General features: G+C 38.7%; 1 protein-coding gene across 5 annotated transcripts in view; it reads right to left on the bottom strand.

Annotated features, from left to right (window-relative positions):
• Window positions 1-860: 860 nt before the first annotated feature.
• Window positions 861-21,082, bottom strand: part of MCCC1 (methylcrotonyl-CoA carboxylase subunit 1) — a 61,695-nt gene continuing 41,473 nt past the window's right edge. For 4 of the 5 annotated variants that reach the window (XM_072752594.1, XM_026007232.2, XM_026007233.2 and 1 more), the window contains 7 exons: window positions 18,120-18,336; window positions 16,327-16,413; window positions 8,643-8,692; window positions 5,543-5,680; window positions 3,901-4,008; window positions 2,230-2,301; window positions 861-1,424 (listed from right to left, as the gene is read on the bottom strand). In XM_072752594.1, coding sequence (XP_072608695.1) covers window positions 1,296-1,424; window positions 2,230-2,301; window positions 3,901-4,008; window positions 5,543-5,680; window positions 8,643-8,692; window positions 16,327-16,413; window positions 18,120-18,336 — 801 coding nt within the window. In that variant the 3' untranslated portion in view covers window positions 861-1,295. Of the gene's footprint in view, window positions 1,425-2,229; window positions 2,302-3,900; window positions 4,009-5,542; window positions 5,681-8,642; window positions 8,779-16,326; window positions 16,414-18,119; window positions 18,337-21,082 lie in introns of all 5 variants that reach the window. The other variant, XR_012000439.1, reaches the window with a different exon arrangement.

Genomic DNA, 21,082 nt, shown 5'->3' with positions numbered 1-21,082 from the left:
TTCACACATTTTCTGTTACAGTCCCCTAAGTATCTCCCACTCCAGTTGGGCAGATCTGTTTTTGGATGTAGAATACACCTTGCTCATTTTTTCTTTTAGGGGGGAGGGGCAGAGGGAGAATCTTTTTTAAAAAGACTTTGAGAGAGCATGCCAGCATGCACCATGCACTGAGTGGGGGGAGGGGCAGAAGACGGAGAGAGCAGACTGAACTGAGTGCGAGCCCAGCGCAGAGCCTCATCCCGCCACCTGAGATCATGAACTGAGCCGAAATTAAGAGCTGGACACTTCACCAACTGAGCCACCCAGGCGCCCTAGGAGAATCTTGGGCAGGGTCCATACCCAGTGTGGAGCCCCATACGGGGCTTGATCTCATAAGCCTGAGATCATAACCTCAGCAGAGATCTAGAGTCAGATTAAAAACTGAGCCAGCCAGGTGACCCAGGAAAATTACTTTCAACTCCATCATGTTTCCAGACTTGCATCTGTCTCTGAAATATGTCTGTTTTCATCATGATTGTAAGTGGGAAATAATTTAGTTAAACCTTTTCTCTTCTAGTACTTCTCTTTTTTATCAACTTGCTAACCCACTTTCCTTTTTTTTAAAAAAGATTTATTTATTTATTTATTTATTCATTCATTTATGAGAGACAGACAGAGAGAGGCAGAGACACAGGCAGAGGGAGAAGCAGGCTCCATGCAGGAAGCCCGACGTGGGACTCGATCCCGGGACTCCAGGATCAGGCCCTGGGCTGAAGGCAGATGCTCAACCACTGAGTCACCCAGGCATGCCTAGCTACTCCACCTTCTAAAAGACACAACAGTGTATAAAATTTGAGGCAGAAACAAACTATATTAGCTTCTTTTTTTTTAATTTTTTTATTTATTTATGATAGTCACACAGAGAGAGAGAGAGAGAGAGGCAGAGACACAGGCAGAGGGAGAAGCAGGCTCCATGCACCGGGAGCCCGACGTGGGACTCGATCCCGGGTCTCCAGGATCGTGCCCTGGGCCAAAGGCAGGCGCCAAACCGCTGCGCCACCCAGGGATCCCTATATTAGCTTCCAATAAAAAAGTATAATTCAATTTATTAGTATGAAATATTTTGAGATAATTTATTGTGTTTGACCCCAGTACATGATCCTCAAAGACAAAAATGTGTTTTAGCCTAGCCATACAATCATTTAGTAAAACTGATGTTTATTAGACTCCGAGAAAAGCAGGAAGGCACTTTCTCTTTTTGGTGTAGAGATACTGTATTTAAGATACTGCTTAACTGGACATTTCTTTGATGGAGTTTATTCTGTTTTTCTTTTGTCAGATTCCTCTTCCTCAAATTCGATTAAAGGAGCATGTCTGTTGGCCTGAGAACCTTCTTTGTAGAACACTTTCTTGATTGTGCCATCCTTTGGAGCCTTTATGGCATGCTGCAAGGACACAAGACAGGACAATGATTGCAATACTCCTGAAGACTGAGCGCATACTAAGGCAAGAGAGATGAAAAGTGAATAATAAAGCCAACTGTTACCGACATTTCTCAAGCTTTTTTAAACCACAGCACCCAGAGAAAATAATATTTTTATGGTGTGCTTTGGGGCTGGGGTGGGGGAGTTACTATTTTGACATACCTGTAACACATTCAAGATCACTGACTGGGAAACTCTGGCTTAACTGCTAATTCACGACAAGTTTCACTTGAAACTAGAATCTCACTTGAGAAGCTGTCAAAAACTACTGACCCTCGGGTCCTACCCCAGGAGATCCAATTCAACTAGTCTAGGAAAGTAGTTTTGAAAAGCTTTCCCCATCAGATGATTGTGATATGTGGCATAGGCTAAGAACTACTGGCCTACAATTTCCCACCATCTAAAAACCTAAACAGCTCATCTAGTTTGACCGAGGTTTTCACCTTGATAATGATGCTTGGCATCCCATGTTTGGCCTTAGGAAATACCAACAGTTAACAATCAGTTGGATGACTGAATTTAAGCTATTGATAATTTCTTTAATTTCAGAATCAGAATTGACAATTACAGTTCAGTTTCATAAAATTAAAATGAAAACATATTTAAAAGAAGGATGGTTTGGTTTTATTTCCTGTAGTTAATGCTTCATCAATCTGTGGTTCTTAGTATTTAAAATGATATTAACTTACAAAATAAGGCAAAAAAAACCAATTAGGTCTGAAAGTTCCCAAAGTTTAATTGACAAGTGAACTTGTGATTTCATTACCTCCATTTTCATGGCAATCATAACCATTAGAGAATCTCCAGCTTTTACTTTGTCTCCAACTTTCACAAATATCTAGAGATTAAGAGTGATAGGTTAATATTTAAAAGCACAGAGTCCTCATGGTCCACAGAGTTGGTGTATGAATGTACACAGCAGAAGTATGGATCTATGTGGCTGCCTTATCTGCCAAAAAATAGGTGTATGGGTGCAAATCAGAGACCTACAGGTCAATCTGGCATTGTTGGCCCTCTCATCAGTGGGGGGCATTGCTTAGCTTCTTACCTCCATCTCCAAACAATCTAGTTTCCCTTGAATCAGATGAATATGCTTTATCTATCTTGAGATCCTTTTGCATTTTCATGAAAGTACAGACAAGCCATACCACCACCAAGGAAGAACCAAATACTTTAATGCCATAGGCAGGGTAGAGGGTCATGCCTGGTTTTCTAGATTTTATAAGTAGTGTAGGACAGTGCTCCAAGTTTTGAGGAGCAAATAATAAGTAAATGCATAGACTATCTTCATGTGAAAGAATTAAACATACTGGCAACCCTGGGGAAAAAAATCTCTATTTTCCATTTTACATGTATAAATGAACTCATATATCCCATGTCTGTCTTCTTGGTTAATATGGTTATAAAGCAGTTTTTGGAAACATCACACAGTGGAGTTAGGTTCCAAAGTCAATGTGTAGAGCCCAAAGTGTGAAAAATGAGAAATGCTTCTCAAAGCCCCCAAACCACCCATGCTGGTAGTGTTTGATGAAATCAATGATTTAGGGGGCAGCTGCAGGGAACATGTGCATCTTTTCCCCATAGATGTGCAGGGATGTCCACATTATGGAATGTCCATGGGAACAGAGACTGAGCGATTCAAGTCTCTAAGCTCATACTCCCTCTGGGCAAACATCTGCAGAAGCGAACAGTGGGTGTCATCACTTTCACTACTTAAATGGTTCTTTTCTTCTTCTCCTTTTCGGGTACTAAGGATATAGAGTTGAATTTTTATGACTTAGATGCATTTAAAGGGACTCTACTATATTCAAGTTTATAAAAAGGAGTCTACTGATCCACCACCACTTGAAGTTATTTCAGTGTGGATCTTAACTCTGAATATATATAGCGTTCAACACCAAATCTCGTTCTTCAACAGTACCAGCCTTTCAAATTTTATCTTAACACACATGCAATTCTGTACATTAGAAAAAAATATTATTTCGTGATAAATTGTTTGCTTTGAAGTTTAAAATAAAAAAATAGCATTTTTGGATAATGCTTGGTGAATTTTAATCCCAAAAAGACAAATTTAAGATTATTTGTACTTTGATGGAAATTCCCACTTTCAAAAATAATAGTATCATAAATTAGGTAAGTGGGTATTTTCATTGAAGACTGAACACAGAACTTGAATCTATCATACAGTTTGTTTGCTTCTTCCTTTCCTTTGTTCTTATTAAGATTTTATTTTTAAGTAATCTCTGCACACAGCATGGGGCTCGAATTTAAAACTCTGAGACACTTGCTCTATTGACTGAGCCAGCCAGGTCCCTCAGTCTCTTGTTTTCTTGAATAGGATGATTTCCAAGGAGAAAGATTTGGAGAGGGAAAAATGATGTATATGCCATTTACTAGGCCTTAATGAACACCATTCTACATACATTCACGTGATTACCTTTTCAATGGTACCAGTCATAGGAGCTATGGTACCTCCCTGAGTTCCACCTGAGCTCATCGAAGACAAGTATTTGGGGGGTGGAATGTCAATCTGAGCACTTCCTTCCTATAAATAGAAAACAAACTGGAAATGAAATCAAGTCAAATCACTGTAGCTTTATTCATATGCTTAAAGTAATAATTATTTTCAAGTTTTTTGTTAAATTATTAGTTATCTTTAATATCAGGGTTCTTTCTTTCTTTTTTTTTTTTTAAATTTTTTTATTTATTTATGATAGTCACAGAGAGAGAGAGAGAGGCAGAGACACAGGCAGAGGGAGAAGCAGGCTCCATGCACCGGGAGCCCGACGTGGGATTCGATCCCAGGTCTCCAGGATCGCGCCCTGGGCCAAAGGCAGGCGCCAAACCGCTGCGCCACCCAGGGATCCCACCAGGGTTCTTTCTAATCTACCTTTGCAACCTGAAGCAAATTACTAACCCCCTCTCAGTCTTGGTATCCTATTATAAAGGAGTGATGGCATCATGCCTCACAGGGGATTAGAGGAATTAATGTATATAACTGTTGATAAAAGATAGCCACTGTCTGAAAGCCATTTTTTTTTTGAAACCCATTTTGAGCAACACCCCCACTATTAACTGCTTAGCCTAAGCCAGGAACTGTTCTTAAGTGTTATACATATGTGGTCAATCATCACAACAAACTTGTGAGGTAGGTAGTTACTGTTATTTTTCCTGTTTAGAGATGGAAGAGAGTCTGACTTGCCCTAGGTCACACAGCTGCCCAGGGGTAGAGGCAGGATTTGAACCAAAGCAGATTCACATTCCAGAACTCCTACTTGTCACCATTCCACCATACTGCCTCCACCACCACACAGTTATAGCAGAGTAACTAATGAAAGAAATGCCTTATGAATTGAGTTCATCCTTGACTCTGTATATAGTAAGTAGTTGAATTACTGGAATACTAAAGGCATCTCATCACAAAGGACTATGATCAGTAAGATGGTTCTCAAATGTGAGAAAACTCTGAAAAGGCCACAGTGTATTTGATAATCATTTTCTGCCCATGCAGAAACTATGGGCTCATCAGGCAGCAGGCTCCAAACTGAGAACAATGAGTCAGGAGACATCCTCCTTACCTAAATCTGTGCCACAGCTGATTATCAACCATCCTTTGACTGCCAAGATACCACCATTACCCCCCACTACCTTCCTACTGCCCATCTTCCCCACAAGAAATATTGGGTCCGTGGACTATTCTCTCAATGGTCACCTCCTCCCAAATCCCCAGAATCCTAAGCACCAGGAGGATGGTGGCTGGGCAAGTATTCAGGCATCAAATCCCTCAGAAAGTATTGCCCACTGGGCAGTGAGTTACTCTTGGACAAGAAGAGTGTGAGGACATGCTTCAGAATTAAAGCATGAAAATATATATGTGTTTATCACTGAGAAGTATGCAAAAGAACAAGGGAAGGCAGGAATGTGGCAAAGAAAGAGAGTGAAGAGGAGAACACAGAAGAAAGGTCACAGCAGTGATGGAAGGCAACAAGATCTTTCTAATGTTTCAGTGGGATGCTTCTGGGTCAAGCAATTTTCTCCCAAACCTCAATGATGTTATTATAAAAAGAGAGAGACATTACCATGGAAAATAGGTAAATAGTGTTTTCCAGGATAATTAGCTTAGTTTTACTAGCAACTCCATTAACAGAACATTTCAGGTAAGTGCAGTCTCCCTCATTACAAAGATCACCAAGGACTTGGAAAGTTTTGTCTTCAATCTAAAAAACAAAACAAAACACACAGAAAAATAAGATCCTTAAAATAAATAAATAACTACAGAATTAATAAAATCAGAATCAATTGTTTACCATTAATAGCTTCAAAAGGTAACAGGTGAAATATCTTTTTTTTTAATATCTTTTTTAAAAGCCATGTAGGAACTTTCCCTCTAAGATTCATAAATAAAGTACTCTAGATAAATACAGCAGTAAGGTAATTAAAAAAAACAGGTAACTTATCTATAGCACCATAATGCTAAAATGTTCATTTAAGAATAACAATAAAAACATGAAATAAAAATACAAGTCAAATTTAGTAAAATTATTAAAATTCAGTTGACTATTATTACATGCTGATATTCATTTCTGAGTACCTGATGTCAAATTTGGTTTTACTATGCCAATGTCAGAAATGAAAAAAGCCAGAACCACATAATTAGATGTGTATCTTTTATCTCCCCAACATGCAGATAAAATTTATGGGTTTCAGTTTTGAGTTTAAGAAGATAAAATAGCTGGAGATTGGCCACAGTTTTCTAACTGTAAGAGAGAATGCCAAAGAACAGATTTCACACTTGATCTTTCAAGGAAGCTGACAAAGGGACATGAAACCTTTCTGTTTTAAAAAATGTTTTCTCACATATACACCCAAGGAAAAAAATTCCTTTACACACAGGAAATCCATTTAAATCTTCTCTATTTTTCATTTCAATTCCCACAAGGTTATTGTCAAAGTCCCGTGGCTATTCTTTTCAAATATTTTACAGAGGCTAAGGTGAACCAGGTTAGACTGCAGTATTTATATGCTGGTTCTCATATATCCTAAGTTAAATATGACATTTACTGGGCTCTGTAACCTACTAAAACAGCCATTTGAATGTTTGTGAAATTCTCAGGACATAAAGGTTAGATTGGGAACAGTTTTGTTTAAAGGTTTACACAAGCGCATTCTAAAGTTGTGAATGTAGTTCAAAGAACAGATTAGAACAAATCTGTAGTTGACTTTACCAAGGGAATAAGAAAGGGCCCCCAAGCCAGAGATACCAATATAAATTACAACTCCCATATCCTAAAATAGGTAGACTTCCCAGTTTTTCCAAATCTTAGTGAAACAAAATGGTTATCTCATGGCATTGGCAGATCCCAAGTATGTCCTCGATCAATTCATTTTGTAGGATTTAAAGTCTCTTGGCTCACATTAAAAATGATTTATTCTGCTCTCTGAATTTATACCTTACTAGATAAGAATTTGGTTGAGTTCACACTCTATTTTTTAAAATCCCTTTAAGCACTTCATTTTGCCAGTGTAATGGATTTTTTTTTATTTTAGGACTACATAATCATTTTAACTAGAGATTCTCAAAGTATGACCTGCAGGTCCCCTGGGGTCCCCAAAACCCTTTTCGGATCCACAAAGTCAAATCACTTCTCAAAATAATACTAATGTTATTTGTCTTTTTTACCCTCATTCTCTCACGAATATACAGTGGGATTTTCTAGAGACTGCAGGACATGTGATAATGTTATCCTAACAGCTAATGGAACATGTGCCTGGATAATATTAGGTTTTAAGTTTTCTCAGTTTATCCTACAACTCAACAACATTAAAAAACAAACCAACTTAATTTTAAAAAGAGGCAAAGAACTCAAATAGACATTTCTCCAAAGAAGTTATACAAATGGATCATTAGCATATGAAACAATGCTCAACATCATTATTCATTAGGGAAATGCAAATCAAAACCACAGTGAGATAACACCTCATACCCATTAGGTTGGCTATTATAAAAAAGAAAAAGAAACAGAAAATCAATGTTGGTGAGGATACAGAGAAAAGGGAACCCTCATGCACTGTTGTTGATAGGAACGTAAAATGGGGCAGCCACTGCGGAAAACAGTATGGTAGTTCCTTATAAAATTAAAAATAGAACAAGAACATATGATCCAGCAATTCTATTTATGGGTATATACCTAAAAGGATTAAAAATAGGGTCTCAAAGAGGTATCTGTCTGCCAGGTACATAGAAGCATTATCCGCAATAGGCAAAAGGTGGAAGCAACCCAAGTCTCCATCAAGAGGTAAGTGAAAAGACAAAGCGTGGTATATAGGGGCAGTGGAATAGCATTCCACTTCAAAAAGGAAGGAAATATGGACACATACTACAATATATAAGAACCTTAAAGACCTGCTAAGTGAAACAGCCAATCACAAAAGGACAAATGTTGAATGATTTCATTCCTATGAGGTACTTAGTCAAATTCATAGACACAAAATGGTGGTTGTTAAGGGCTAGGTGAGGGGGGAGGTAGAGAGGGCAGGTAGAGTGTCACTATTTAATGGGGGTTCACAGTGTCAATTTTGCAAGAGGAAGAAAGAGGAGGTAGATGGTGGCCATGCTTGTAAAATGATGTGATGAATGTACTGAATGTCTTTACATTCCAAAATGTTTAATATGATAAATTTTACATATAGTTTTTAAAATATACATGAAAAATATCAGAAATAAAAAGTACGCTCAGTTTAATCTTCTGAATGGTAAATATTAGAACATGTAATTAACATAAACACAAAGCTCTTTGGGGAGTCTTCATTTTTAAGGGTGTACATGGATTTTTAAACCAAAAAGTTTGAGAACGGCTGCTTTAGATGTAAATACATGCACATACTTTAGAGACTTGTCAGGTGTCTGATTCAAAGCTATTATTTCTTTTCTTAAACCAAGTTTTCATGCTTAAGGGAACTATAGCCAAATTGAGGAGACAATCAGAAACTACAGAGGGGGTAATTTCCCCAAATTGGTCTCAAATAAAAGCATATATAGTCATAAAAATATGACTATATGACTATAGTCATAGTGGTCACTGGCTTCAGAAAAATCAGAGTGTGAAAAAAGAGACACTCCTTGGTATGAGAGAGATCAGATTTAGCTATAAACTGTAGAACAAAACCAGTAAGGCTTACCTGCATGCTATATGACCCATCATGGTTATATGTTACAGCTATGGCTACATCTTTACAGAAAAGCGGGGAAAAATTGAAGAAAAATTAGAAGACATCCATTTATTCAATAACTGACATTCTATACATCGCTTTCAACCTAAAAGAAAACCAGCTGTTAGGAATATCAACATTTTTTAATTCCCAATAAAGATAAAAAAAATTTTTTTAAATCTAGAGGCAGTTTCCAATAAAGATGAATTTCAAAGTTTTCTTTTTTAAAAAATGAAGTTTTAGCAGTCTCTTAACTATAGAGAAGAAACTGGTGGTTACCAGAAGGGTGGAGGATGGGTGAAACAAGTAAAGGGCAGTAAGAGTACACTTGTCTCGATGAGTGCTGACTAATGTACAGAATTGCTGGATCTCTATATGGTATACCTGAAACTAATGGGGCACCTGGTGGCTCAGTTGGTTAAGCATCTGCCTTCAGCTAGGATCCTGATCTTGAGGTCCTGAGATAGAGCCCCGCATTGGGCTTCCTGCTTAGCAGAGAACCTGCTTTTCCCTCTTCCTCTGCTCTCTCTTTCACTCTCCCAAATAAATAAAATCTTTAAAAAACAAAACAAAAAACCACAGTATGTTAACTACACTGGAATTAAAATTTTTTTTAAATGGAGTTTTAGCTCTTTTAATGCTGTAGAATATTTTAGGTATTTTTTTCTTCAACAAGAAAAATTGCAGTGTTAAAGTGGAAATATAATGAATTGGGAGAGAGAAACTCTAGTTTAAGACCCATATCTGCCATTATGAGAATGTAACAATGAGTTAATAAATGTAAAAGTGCTTTGTAAACTGTAACAGATCATACAAATATAATATACAATATATTTCATAGTATTCTGTGAACACAGAAGTGGTTAAAGACTCTCCTAGGAGATGGGGATTGGGGGGAAAGACCTTCCTAAGAAGTAGAAATCAAGTTTTCTTGAATCATGTGGTACAGAGAATGCAGACCAAAGTCCTCTCATCAACTCCTGATACTTTAACCACCATTTTGATGCTGCCAGCTCAAATCTATTTCCAGCCCTGACCTTCCTTCTCCAGAACTCTGATTAGTCATTCCCAGCTGGATGCTCTATCGGCACCTTAAAGTGAACATGGTGGGTCCAATAAATCATCTCTCTGCTATGCCTGCATTCCTCCTGCCCCAGGAGCTCCATGGCTGGCATTATAGTTTTCCTGGTCATCCAGGTTTAAAGCCTGTCATTCTCACCTTCTCCTTCGCTTTCCACATGCGATGGTCACTACAAAGCTGCCAAATTCTTCCATACTTGTCCTATTCATTTTGTCCTTTCATTTGCATCGCTCACCCCTGATTCAGGCTGGAGGCCGCAGGCCTGGGTAACTCTAAGGCCTTCTTGGGACTTCCTACTTCTTGTCTCAACCCTTCCAGATGATGCTTCCTAGGGCGTCTTCACTATATTCTAAATACTTGGCCTGGTATGGAAGGCCCCAGACTCACTGTGTTACTTCCCACCATTCTTCTACACAGTCTTTTATTACAACCAAATGGTAAAATGGGCCAATCGATGTTCTCCATATGTGTCTCTAGTGTTCCGCCCTGGGGTGCCTCCTTGCTCGTGCTCCTCCCTCACTGTGTTGCCAGTCCCCAGCCACACCAAACTGAAACCTTGCCACGTGTTCACATTGTGCTCCTTCCTGGTGCCTGGGAAAAGTCTGTCTAGGTGGAATGAATTTGCTCTCCTCTGAACATGTAGATAGACATTTGCATATAAAACACCATTATGTTTCTTTCCTCATCCAGTTTTATGATAGAATGATTTTTCTCTTTGTCAGCTATTTTTCTTAAAAATTGCAAAAATAAAACTGTTCACCAAAGTCAAGCACTGAAGTATATAGAGTAAAAAGGGAAAGTCCTGTCTATTGCCCCATATTAACTACTATTAAACTCTTTAATGGGAGTCCTTTTAGAATGCACAAACAGGGATCCCTGGGTGGCTCAGTGGTTTAGCGCCTGCCTTTGGGCCAGGACGTGATCCTGGAGTCCTGGGATTGAGTCCCACATCGGGCTCCCTGCATGGAGCCTGCTTCTCTCTCTGCCTGTGTCTCTGCCTCTGCCTCTGTCTCTCTTTCTCTGTGTCTCTCATGAATAAATAAATAAAATCTTAAAAAAAAAAAAAAAAAAAAAGAGGGCAGCCCTGGTGGCGCAGCAGTTTAGCGCCGCCTGCAGCCCAGGGCATGATCCTGGAGACCCTGGATCGAGGCCCACATCAGGCTCTCTGTATGATGCCTGCTTCTCCCTCTGTCTGTGTCTCTGCCTCTCTCTCTGTCTCTATGAATAAATAAATAAAATCTTTAAAAAATAATAATAAAAATAAAAAAAAAGAATGCACATATTTTTCTTTTACAAAAATAGTATATCCTTATACATATTGTTCTGCAATCAACTTTAAAAACTTTTATTTATTCACTTTTCCAACTTTTTTATTAACATATGACACATATATCCAATTGGCTTTCAAAAGTAGCAAGGGGGAGAGAGAGACAGGCTCCCTTAAGGGAGCCTGATGCTGGACTCGATCCCAGGGCCCTGGGATCATGCCCTGGGCTGAAAGCAGATGCGCAACCACTGAGCCACCCAGGCATCCCCACAACAAACTTTCTATGTGCTGTCTCATTTAATATCCACAACAACCCAAGAAAGTAGTTACCACTATCACTCCCATTTATGGCTGAGGACACTTCATGCTTAGAGAGAGTGTGTATCTTGCTCAAGGGTCACAGACAACACAAGGGCCAAAACTCAAACCCTTAACATTCTAATGTTGTTTTTTTAAAGACTTATTTATTTATATTAGAGAGAGAGAGACAGAGTGAGAGCACGGTGGGGAGGAGCAGAGAGAGAGAGAGAGAGAGAGAGAGAGAGAGTACAAGTAGACTCCACACTGAGCAAAGAGCCTGATGCAGGGCTCAATCCCACTACCCTCAGGAGCCTCAGGGCCTCAGCCCCAACCAAGAGTCGGATGCCTAACTGATTTCAGTACCCAGGCAGCCTCAGGGTCTGTGTTATTAACCACCACACTGACTATCTTCCCAACATACCTACTTCTCCTTTGCTAGATGGTAAATTCCTTAAGAGAGAAAAGCAGGGAAGAAGACATCTTTTTTTTCCTCTTTTTCACATTACTCATAACATTTATTTTTTCAAAAACTTTGTAATGAACCTACAAATGAACTTCTCCACACTATATCTTGCCAATATCTTTTAGCCCTTCTTAAGAGAAAATGCATCCAATTATACCAGATTAGGGTTATTTTTTATTTATGAAATATGGCAAGTATTTAGCCAACGTGAATGCCAAAAGAATCATAGTAAACACACTGCTGGGAAAACTCTAAATTCTTTAAAAAAAATTTTTTTTTAATTTTTTTTTTTTTTTTTTTTTAATTTATGATAGGGACACAGTGAGAGAGAGAGAGAGAGAGAGAGAGAGGCAGAGACACAGGCAGAGGGAGAAGCAGGCTCCATGCACCGGGAGCCCGACGTGGGACTCGATCCTGGGTCTCCAGGATCGCGCCCTGGGCCAAAGGCAGGCGCCAAACTGCTGCGCCACCCAGGGATCCCAAAAAAAATTTTTTTTAAATTAGAATTATAGTTGACATATAATATTAAATTAGTTTCAGGTATACAATATAGTGAATTCAGCAATTATATACACTACAAAATGTTTACTGTATGTGTATTACAATATTATTGACTATATTCTCTATGTTGTACTTTTCATTCCAGTGGCTTACTTGTTTTATAACTGGAAGTTCGTACCTCTTAATCCCCTTCACCATTTCATCCACTGCCCCTCTCCTCCTTCTGCAACCACTAGTTTGTTCTCTATATTTATGAGTCTGTTTCTCTCTGTTGTTACTGTTTGTTTATTCACTTGTTTTGTTTTTTAGATTTCATATATAAGTGAAATTGTATGATATTTGTGTTTCTCTGGTTCATTTCACTTAGCATAATACCATGTAGGTCCATCTATGTTGTCACAAGTGGCAAGATTTCGTTATTTCTTATGGCTGAGTAATATTCCATTGTATATATACAATGAATATTGTCTTCTTTATCCATTCAACTCTCGATAACCCACAGCTAACATCATACTCAATAATAAAAAGCTGAAAGCCTTCCCACTAAAAGTCAGGAACAAGACAAGAATGTCTGTTCTCAGCACTTTTATTCAACATAGTACTGGAAGTCTTAGCCAGAACAATGAGACAAGAAAACAAATAAATAAAAAGTGTTTACTTGATACAGAAAAACAGTCATTATTTGCAGATAATATACTATCCATAGAAAATCCTAAAGAGGGATCCCTGGGTGGCGCAGCGGTTTGGCGCTTGCCTTTGGCCCAGGGCGCGATCCTGGAGACCCGGGATTGAATCCCACGTCGGGCTCCCGGTGCATGGAGCCTGCTTGTGTCTCTGCCTCTCTCTCTCTCTCTCTCTCTCTCTCTCTCTCTGTGACTATCATAAATAAATTAAAAAAAAAAAATCCTAAAGACTCTACCAAAAAAAATTAGATCTAATAAGTAAATTCAGTAAAGTTGCAGGATGCAAAAATCAATACACAAAAATCTGTTGCATTTCTATTCACTAATAATGAAATAGTAGAGAGGGAAATAAAGGAAACAATCCCATTTACAATTGCATCAAAGAGAATAAACTCTTTCATGTGTCACAGGGTATGAACATGTTCCTCCTCCCTCCCCTAGTTGCCTCTAGACCTCCACAAGAGAACTTTAAACATCCTCTTATCTCTATTTTTTAAATTAATTACTCTTGGGATCCCTGGGTGGCACAGCGGTTTAGCGCCTGCCTTTGGCCCAGGGCGCGATCCTGGAGAGCCGGGATCGAATCCCATGTTGGGCTCCCGGTGCATGGAGCCTGCTTCTCCCTCTGCCTGTGTCTCTGCCTCTCTCTCTCTCCCTCTCTCTGTGACTATCATAAGTAAATAAAAAAATAAAAAAATAAAAAAAAAAACCTATAAAAAAAATTAATTACTCTTAAATAAGCTCTACACCCAACATGGGTCTTGAACTCACAACCCCGACCAAGATCAAGTTGCATGCTCTACCAACTGAACCAGCCACACCCCCTATTCTCTTATATACTTAATAAGATATGGAAGTGTGGCATGGTGCAGTATTAGATAAAGACATACACCCTGGAATGTGGGTTTGAATTCTGGCTCTACCCATTATTTTTGGTATGACTTTAAGAAATTAATCTAAGCTTTGGTTCCCAATTTATAAAGTTGACACTAATAATAACACCAATTTCACTGAACTGTTCTGAAAATGGTAGTTAAATAATCCATTGAAAGCACTTAATATCTGGCATATACAAAACACTCAATAAATCTTAGCTATTATTCGTACTATTGAAGGTAGGTCAGGGTTTTGTGAAGCATGGCCACTAGTAACAAAGTAAGAATATTTTTCAAGTCTTAAATACTTAAAATATTTGATCATTCTCACTGAGATCATTAAGAGTTGGCTCTACTTTAGATTCATAAATGCTTCGGGGCCCTTAAGACTTCCCATTTGGTGTACTCACTTATTCAATCACGGCTACTGTTAATTAGCATTTATTAGAGAACCAACAGAACATTTCTGGAAACTATTATATTCAGGCCTAGGTTATTGTTGAAAAAGACTACCAAAAGGATGTTGTGAAGAGCAGCCATGCTGGTTTTCAATAATGTATTTGTTTTTTAATTAAAAATTTTAAAAATTTCCAACAAATGCAGCATAGTTCAAAACACTGCTCAGTGCCTTAGTGAAGATCCATACCAAATAACACAGTTGGCTCACTAGAATTTTAATCACACATGTGGTTTTTCTGTTTAATTTAGGTTGAAGAGGCCACTGAAACTTTACTGCTACTGCTACTTATATTCAGTATATAGGAGTCTTGAGTAAAATAATCCCTAATTTTGGAGGGGCTATTTTTTAGGAATGAAATGAACAGACATACTGGCATAAAATGGATAGGTTAAACATTTGCAGAATGCTACTCTGTAAGGGATGTTTGCAAACTTTTTTCCCATGTACTCAATACATTAAAGTTAATGACCATCCAGATTCAGGATGAAAAAATATCTCAAAATATTTTTTCTGTAATATCTGTATCCCAAACAACTTCTGTGAAAAAGGAATTTGCTAAAAACTGAATGCATGCCTACACAGAGTTGAGATCAAGATCTTACTCTGCCTGGGGAGGAGGGTGCTGCCATGAGCTAGCAGGAAAATTCTGTTCTACCTGGTAGGCACATTTTTATAATGGAGCTTTCACAGTTCAATGACCCCTCACATTCAAGGTTATCCAGTCCTCCCAGATCTGGCTCGGCACCCATCTGGCTTCCCATGCAACCTGTCCCGCAGTAGAAGGGATACTGCTATCAAGAGATTCTGATCCCTCTGGTACATTGTTCCAGCCACAAATTTATAAAAAATTTAAATTTTTTTGATGTTAGCCTCTCCTGGCTTCAATTACAATAAATCAGTCCCACCTTCAACCTACTCAAATTAGTTTGCAGTCAAAAATCAATCTTCCACTGGAAGAGTAAAAATAGCACAGAAGTCAAGGTTAGAAAGTCTAGATGTCAATGTCCCTAATCTTGAGTAAGTTACTTTACTTCTCTGCCTCAGTTTCATCGGCCATACATGGGTATGGTGGAGACTATACCTCATTCAATTATAGTGAAGATAATTTTTTTTAAGATTTTATTTATTCATTTGAGAGATAGAAAGCACGAGTGGGTACAGAAGGAGAGGGAACAAGGAGCCCAATGGACATGGGGCTCGATCCCAGGACCCTGAGATCATGACCTGAGCCAAAGGCAGACACTTAACGGTCTGAGTCACCCAGGTGCCTCTATTATAATGAAGATAAAAATTTACAAGTGATCAGGCACTTAATAAATCATAGCTCCTTAGTAACCCACTTCTACCTGAAACACTACCTGAGTAGTGGGTAATCCTTCACCCTAGAGTAGCTTTGGATATTGATTTTCTCACTTAAAAGTAGTACATTCTTGCTGAAGAGAAAAACTGCAAAGCAAAGAAAGTACAAAGACAGCTGGGGGTGTGTGTGTGTGACACAAATCACCTCAAATCCCACTCTCCAATGGTAACCTTACATCTTGGCATATTTCATTTTGCTGTATATATTTTATGACATATTTTCATTAGTCATTTTTCAAGTATTGACAAAATATAGAAAGGAAAAAGGAGAAAAATACCACTAATTAAACCACCTGAGCCAATCAATCCTTTCCTTCCAATGGTTAGGCTAGGGAGCTTAAAAATGTAATTGACTGGGATCCCCGGGTGGCACAGCGGTTTGGCGCCTGCCTTTGGCCCAGGGCGCGATCCTGGAGACCCGGGATCGAATCCCACGTCGGGCTCCCGGTGCATGGAGCCTGCTTCTCCCTCTGCCTGTGTCTCTGCCTCTCTCTCTCTCTCTCTCTGTGACTATCATAAAAAAAAAAATTAAAAAAAAAAAAAATAAAGACAGTTTTAAAAAAAATGTAATTGACTGATCTGTGGCTGGGGTGTATCCTTTTTTTTCAGGTGAATGTGATATATTTCTATGAAGCATGCTCCTCTTTGAATAAAACATTACTTACTGTTTTTACCATCCCTCAGGGTAATGTTTCTGGTGTAAAAGATATTCAGTCTTCTTCCACTGCTGGATGCAAAAGGTGAGTACTGATCTAGAAAAAAATTAAGATTCAACAACAAATTTACAAACATCAAGCCTGACTTCATACCTTAAGAAAGAAAACATAAAACACCCGCCCTATGCTGGCAGCTCAAATGTGTCTTCTTTGTCCTTATTGCTTTAAATTTAACTTAGATACTTTCATTTACATCTCAGGAAATGTCATATGAAAAATTCTAGCTTCTCTGAAAAATCTGAGCATTTACAGCTTAAACTCTCTTCCTCTGGGGGCGTAAGCTGCACAGTGGTCTCCCCTTCTCAGGCAAATGCATTCCAGGTCACCAAAATCTCCACCACTCATTACTTTTCTTTCACCTTGCCTCTTTCTGCATCACTTGTCCCTCCCACAGGCTTGTGTGTTCATCCTCTGTTGGACTATATCCAGGAGCTACAGCATAGCTAAACTGAAGCGATTTATTCTGAAGCTCTTATGTGTGCCGGTTATAAATTGTAAAAAGGAAGGGGAGAGTAAGAGGATACTCGATTCTAACAATGCTATGTTCAGGGTTAGAAATACCGTGTGGGCCCATTTAGAGGCGTTTCATGTATTGTAAAAGGACAAAATGAGAATAGACTATACATCTCCTTAAGCTTTTGATATAACTTTCTTGAATGAATCTAGAAATGAAAGATCCTAATAATAAAATTATATACTAATCCTAATAATAATGAGAGAAATGGATTATTTTTTTTTCCGGTTTGCTCCAAAGGTCAGAGTTAGCCAGAAGTAAATAGTCTGAAGCAAGTTTGAGAGAGCTCAGATTTTGCTCAACTTGGAAGAACTTTTTAATGAAGAACTGATACCATAATAGGCTAATGAGTTCTGATGAATTCTCTGTATAAATTTCTAGCTTCCTGAGGTGTTAGGAAGAGGCTGAATAACAACTTAGTGGGAGTGCTGAAGCAGAGATGTCCGTGTGTGGCAACAGGGCTGAATCTCTGCCATAGTCCTGATTCTCCTATTTGAGGAAGTACCTTGGTTTCTACGTAGTCAGAAATTTGATCACAGAATGGAAAAGGAAAGGAGGAGGAAATAACTCAATGATAAATCACAGGTAACCCAAGGGAACCCAAAAATCTCATGCTTTGTCTTTAGTCCCTAGGACCAAGGAAGTTGCCACTGGTGTAGAGGATACACTAAAGTAGGCCCTCGAGGAGCAGCGAGTTGAAAAAGCTTTGGAAGGAGTCAGCACAGGGTCTAGGAAAAATCAGTGTTAGGTTGAAAAAAGATCTCAACACTGTTTGGCAACTAGTTAAGTTGTACTGAATGGGTTAAAAAGTGTTTAAAGGCACATCCATGATATGTGAATCTACACTGCTTCATGCTAAAAACCACATTAGCAGAGGACGGTGTCAATTACTAGAGAAAAAAAGGGACACAAGTGGCATAAAGAAAAGCACCTTCAGGGGATTCCTGGGTGGCTCAGCGGTTTAGCGCCTGCCTTTGGCCCAGGGCGCGATCCTGGAGTCCCGGGATCAAGTCCCGCATTGGGCTCCCGGCATGGAGCCTGCTTCTCCCTCCTCCTGTGTCTCTGTCTCTGTCTCTGTCTTTGTCTCTCTCTCTCTCTCTCTCTCTCTCTCTATGTCTATCATAAATAAATAAAATAAATAAATAAATCTTTAAAAAAAAAAAAGAAAAGCACCTTCAGTGATTATTCAGAGAATCCTAAGCAAAGGAAAGAGGACAGCATTCCATACCTTCTGACTGAATTTTGAGAGCATCAGACACAGCTTTCTCCTTGAAGATGAGACCCAGAGCTGCCTGGCATAAAAACTCCTTGGCTGTGGCCTTCTTACTGGGAAACAGCTCTTTGTGGTGTTGAGCAATGAAATCAGTGTGCACATTGCCTGCTTCAAACTCTGGGTGGCCAGACAGGCTGAGGAGGAAGTCGATGTTGGTGTGCAGTCCGACGATCTAGGAAGAGAAAAAAACCCACATCCCCAGTGGATGGGGAAAACAACATATTCAGAAAATCATTTCTATGGCCTCTGCTCTCTGTCCTAAGTGTTTTCTATTATGGGCAACTCTCAAGGAAAATAAAAAAAACCTACATGGTGACAACAGGACAACTCATAGGAAAAACACAAAACCAAAAACCCACTTTACCATCACTATCTATCTGGACTTAATACTTAAAATTGTATTTTATGATACATTTTAAAATGCAATAAACTACATTTTGCTCTTTATGATAAAGAGAACATAGGGAGTGATGTTAGAATAGGTAGTATGGAGACATTTAATTGACTCAAGCTAGAAGAGTGATAAATCTTAATGAACTTAAATGAGATTTATTTGCAAGATATTGAAGACTTGCCACTCAGAATACTCCCACAAAATAGGAAGACTGCAAACAGGACAGGATTGCTGCACTGAGGATGGGACAGGATTAAATGACCTTAAAGGAACTTCCTTCTGACACTAAAATCCAAACTTTACACAATGATATAAAAGTGAAAAAGTATAAAATGAACCCACACCCACCCAATAAATGGGATCAAGGGTAAAACCAGCTATCTGAGCCTTGGGTTCATTCATTCATTTATCCAATCATTCATCTAATACCCATTTACTGAGCACCATTAGGTGCTAGGCCCTTATCCAAGTAATAGGGACACAACAAGAACAAAACCTCACAGGGCCTACATTCTAGGAACAGATAACAGACAATATTTATTAACAAATATCTAATATGCTATCAGGCCATATGAAGAAAAATAAGGCTGGTTAAGGGGAGACAGAAGAGCAAAGGGCCCTATTTTAAACAGGGTGACCTGGTTTCAAGCTACACTACAAAGCGGGAGTAATAAAAACATTATGGTACTGGAACAAAAATAGACACAAAGATCAACAGAACTGACAGCCCAGAAATAAACCCATGCTTATATGGTCAATTAATCTATTACAAAGGAGGTAAGAACATACAATGGGGAAAGGAACATCTGTTCAATAACTGGTGGTAGGCAAACAGGACAGCTACATGCTGAAGAATGAAGACCACTTTCTCACACCACACACAAAAATAAACTAAAAATGAATTACAGTCTTAAATGTGAGACCTGAAACCAAAAACCTCCTAAAGAAAACATAGGCAGTAATCTCTTGGAAGTCAGCCTTAGCAACATATTTATGGATATGTCTCCTCAGGCAAGGGAAACATAAGCAAAAATAAACTATTGGGACTACATCAAATTAAAAAACTTTTGCACAGTGAAGGAAACCATCAACAAAATGAAAAGGTAATGGGAGAAGATAGTTGCAAATGATATGTCCTGATAACGGGCTAATATCCAAAATATATAAAGAACTCCTACAACTCAACACCAAAAAACCTAATAATCCAATTAAAAAGCGGAGAGAACCAGGACAGATTTTTTTTCCCCCAAAAAAGGCATACAAATGGCTAACACACACATGAAAAGATGCTCACCATCACTCATCATCAAAGAAATGCAAATCAAAACCACAATGGGATATCACCTCACACCAGTCAGAACCGCCAGTATCAAAAAGATAAGAAGTAAGAAGTGTTGGTGAGGATGTGGAGAAAAGGCAACTCTTATGCCCCACTGGTAGGAAGATAAATGGGTACAGCCACTGTGGAAAATAGTATGGATGTTGCCCCCAAGTTAAAAACAGAAATATATGATCTAATAATTCCACTGCTATTTGCCCAAATGAAATGAAAACATGAATTAGAAAAGATATATGCACCCCTATGTTTATTGCAACACAATTTATAATAGTCAAGATATGGAAGCAACCTCAGTGTCTATCAATAGATGAAGGATAAAAAAGATGTGGTGTACACACATAAAGGAATACTACTCAGTCACAGCAAAGAATGAAATCTTGCCATTTGTAACAACATGGATGGACCTAGAGGGTATTATACTAAGTGAAATAAATCAAAGATGAATATCATATATTTTCACTTACATGTGCAATTTAAAACACAAAGCAAACACACAACAGAAACAGACTCATAAATAGAGAACTGGTGGTTGTTAGTGGAGAAGGAGGTGAGAAGATAAGGTAAATAGATAAATGGGATCGAGAGGCACAATTTTCCAGTCATAAAATAAGTTAAGTCACATGGACTACAGATTATAATCAATAGTACTGTCATAACTTTGGTGACAGAGGGTAGCTATACTTACTGTGGTGAGTCCTATGTAAATTATAGAATTGAATCACCCTGCTATACACCTAAAACTAATAGAACATTAGATATCGACTATACTTCAATTAAAAAAACCCAAACAAACGGATGGGCAGCTGGGTGGCTCAGTAAGTCAAATGTCTGATCCTTGGTTTCGGTTCAGGTCATGATCTCAAGGTCGTGGGACTGAGCTCTGCGTCAGGGCTCCATGCTCAGTGAGGAGTCTGCTGGGGATTCTTTCTCTCCCTCTCTCTCTGTGCTCCCCCACCTGTGTGCACGTGTGTGTGCATGCATGTGCGTGTGTCCATGTACACATACGCCTGCTCTTTCTCTCTCAATAAATAAAATCTTTTTCTTTCCTTTTTTTTTAAAAGATTTTATTTATTTATTCATGAGAGACAAGAGAAAGAGAGGCAGAGACATAGGCAGAGAGAGAAGTAGGCGCCATGCAGGAAGCCTGATGTGGAACTTGATCCCGAGACCCCAGGATCATTTGAG

Source organism: Vulpes vulpes, chromosome 3 (genome assembly GCF_048418805.1).
Source record: "Vulpes vulpes isolate BD-2025 chromosome 3, VulVul3, whole genome shotgun sequence".
Taxonomy (NCBI): domain Eukaryota; kingdom Metazoa; phylum Chordata; class Mammalia; order Carnivora; family Canidae; genus Vulpes; species Vulpes vulpes.
This window is presented reverse-complemented; position numbering and strand designations above follow the sequence as displayed.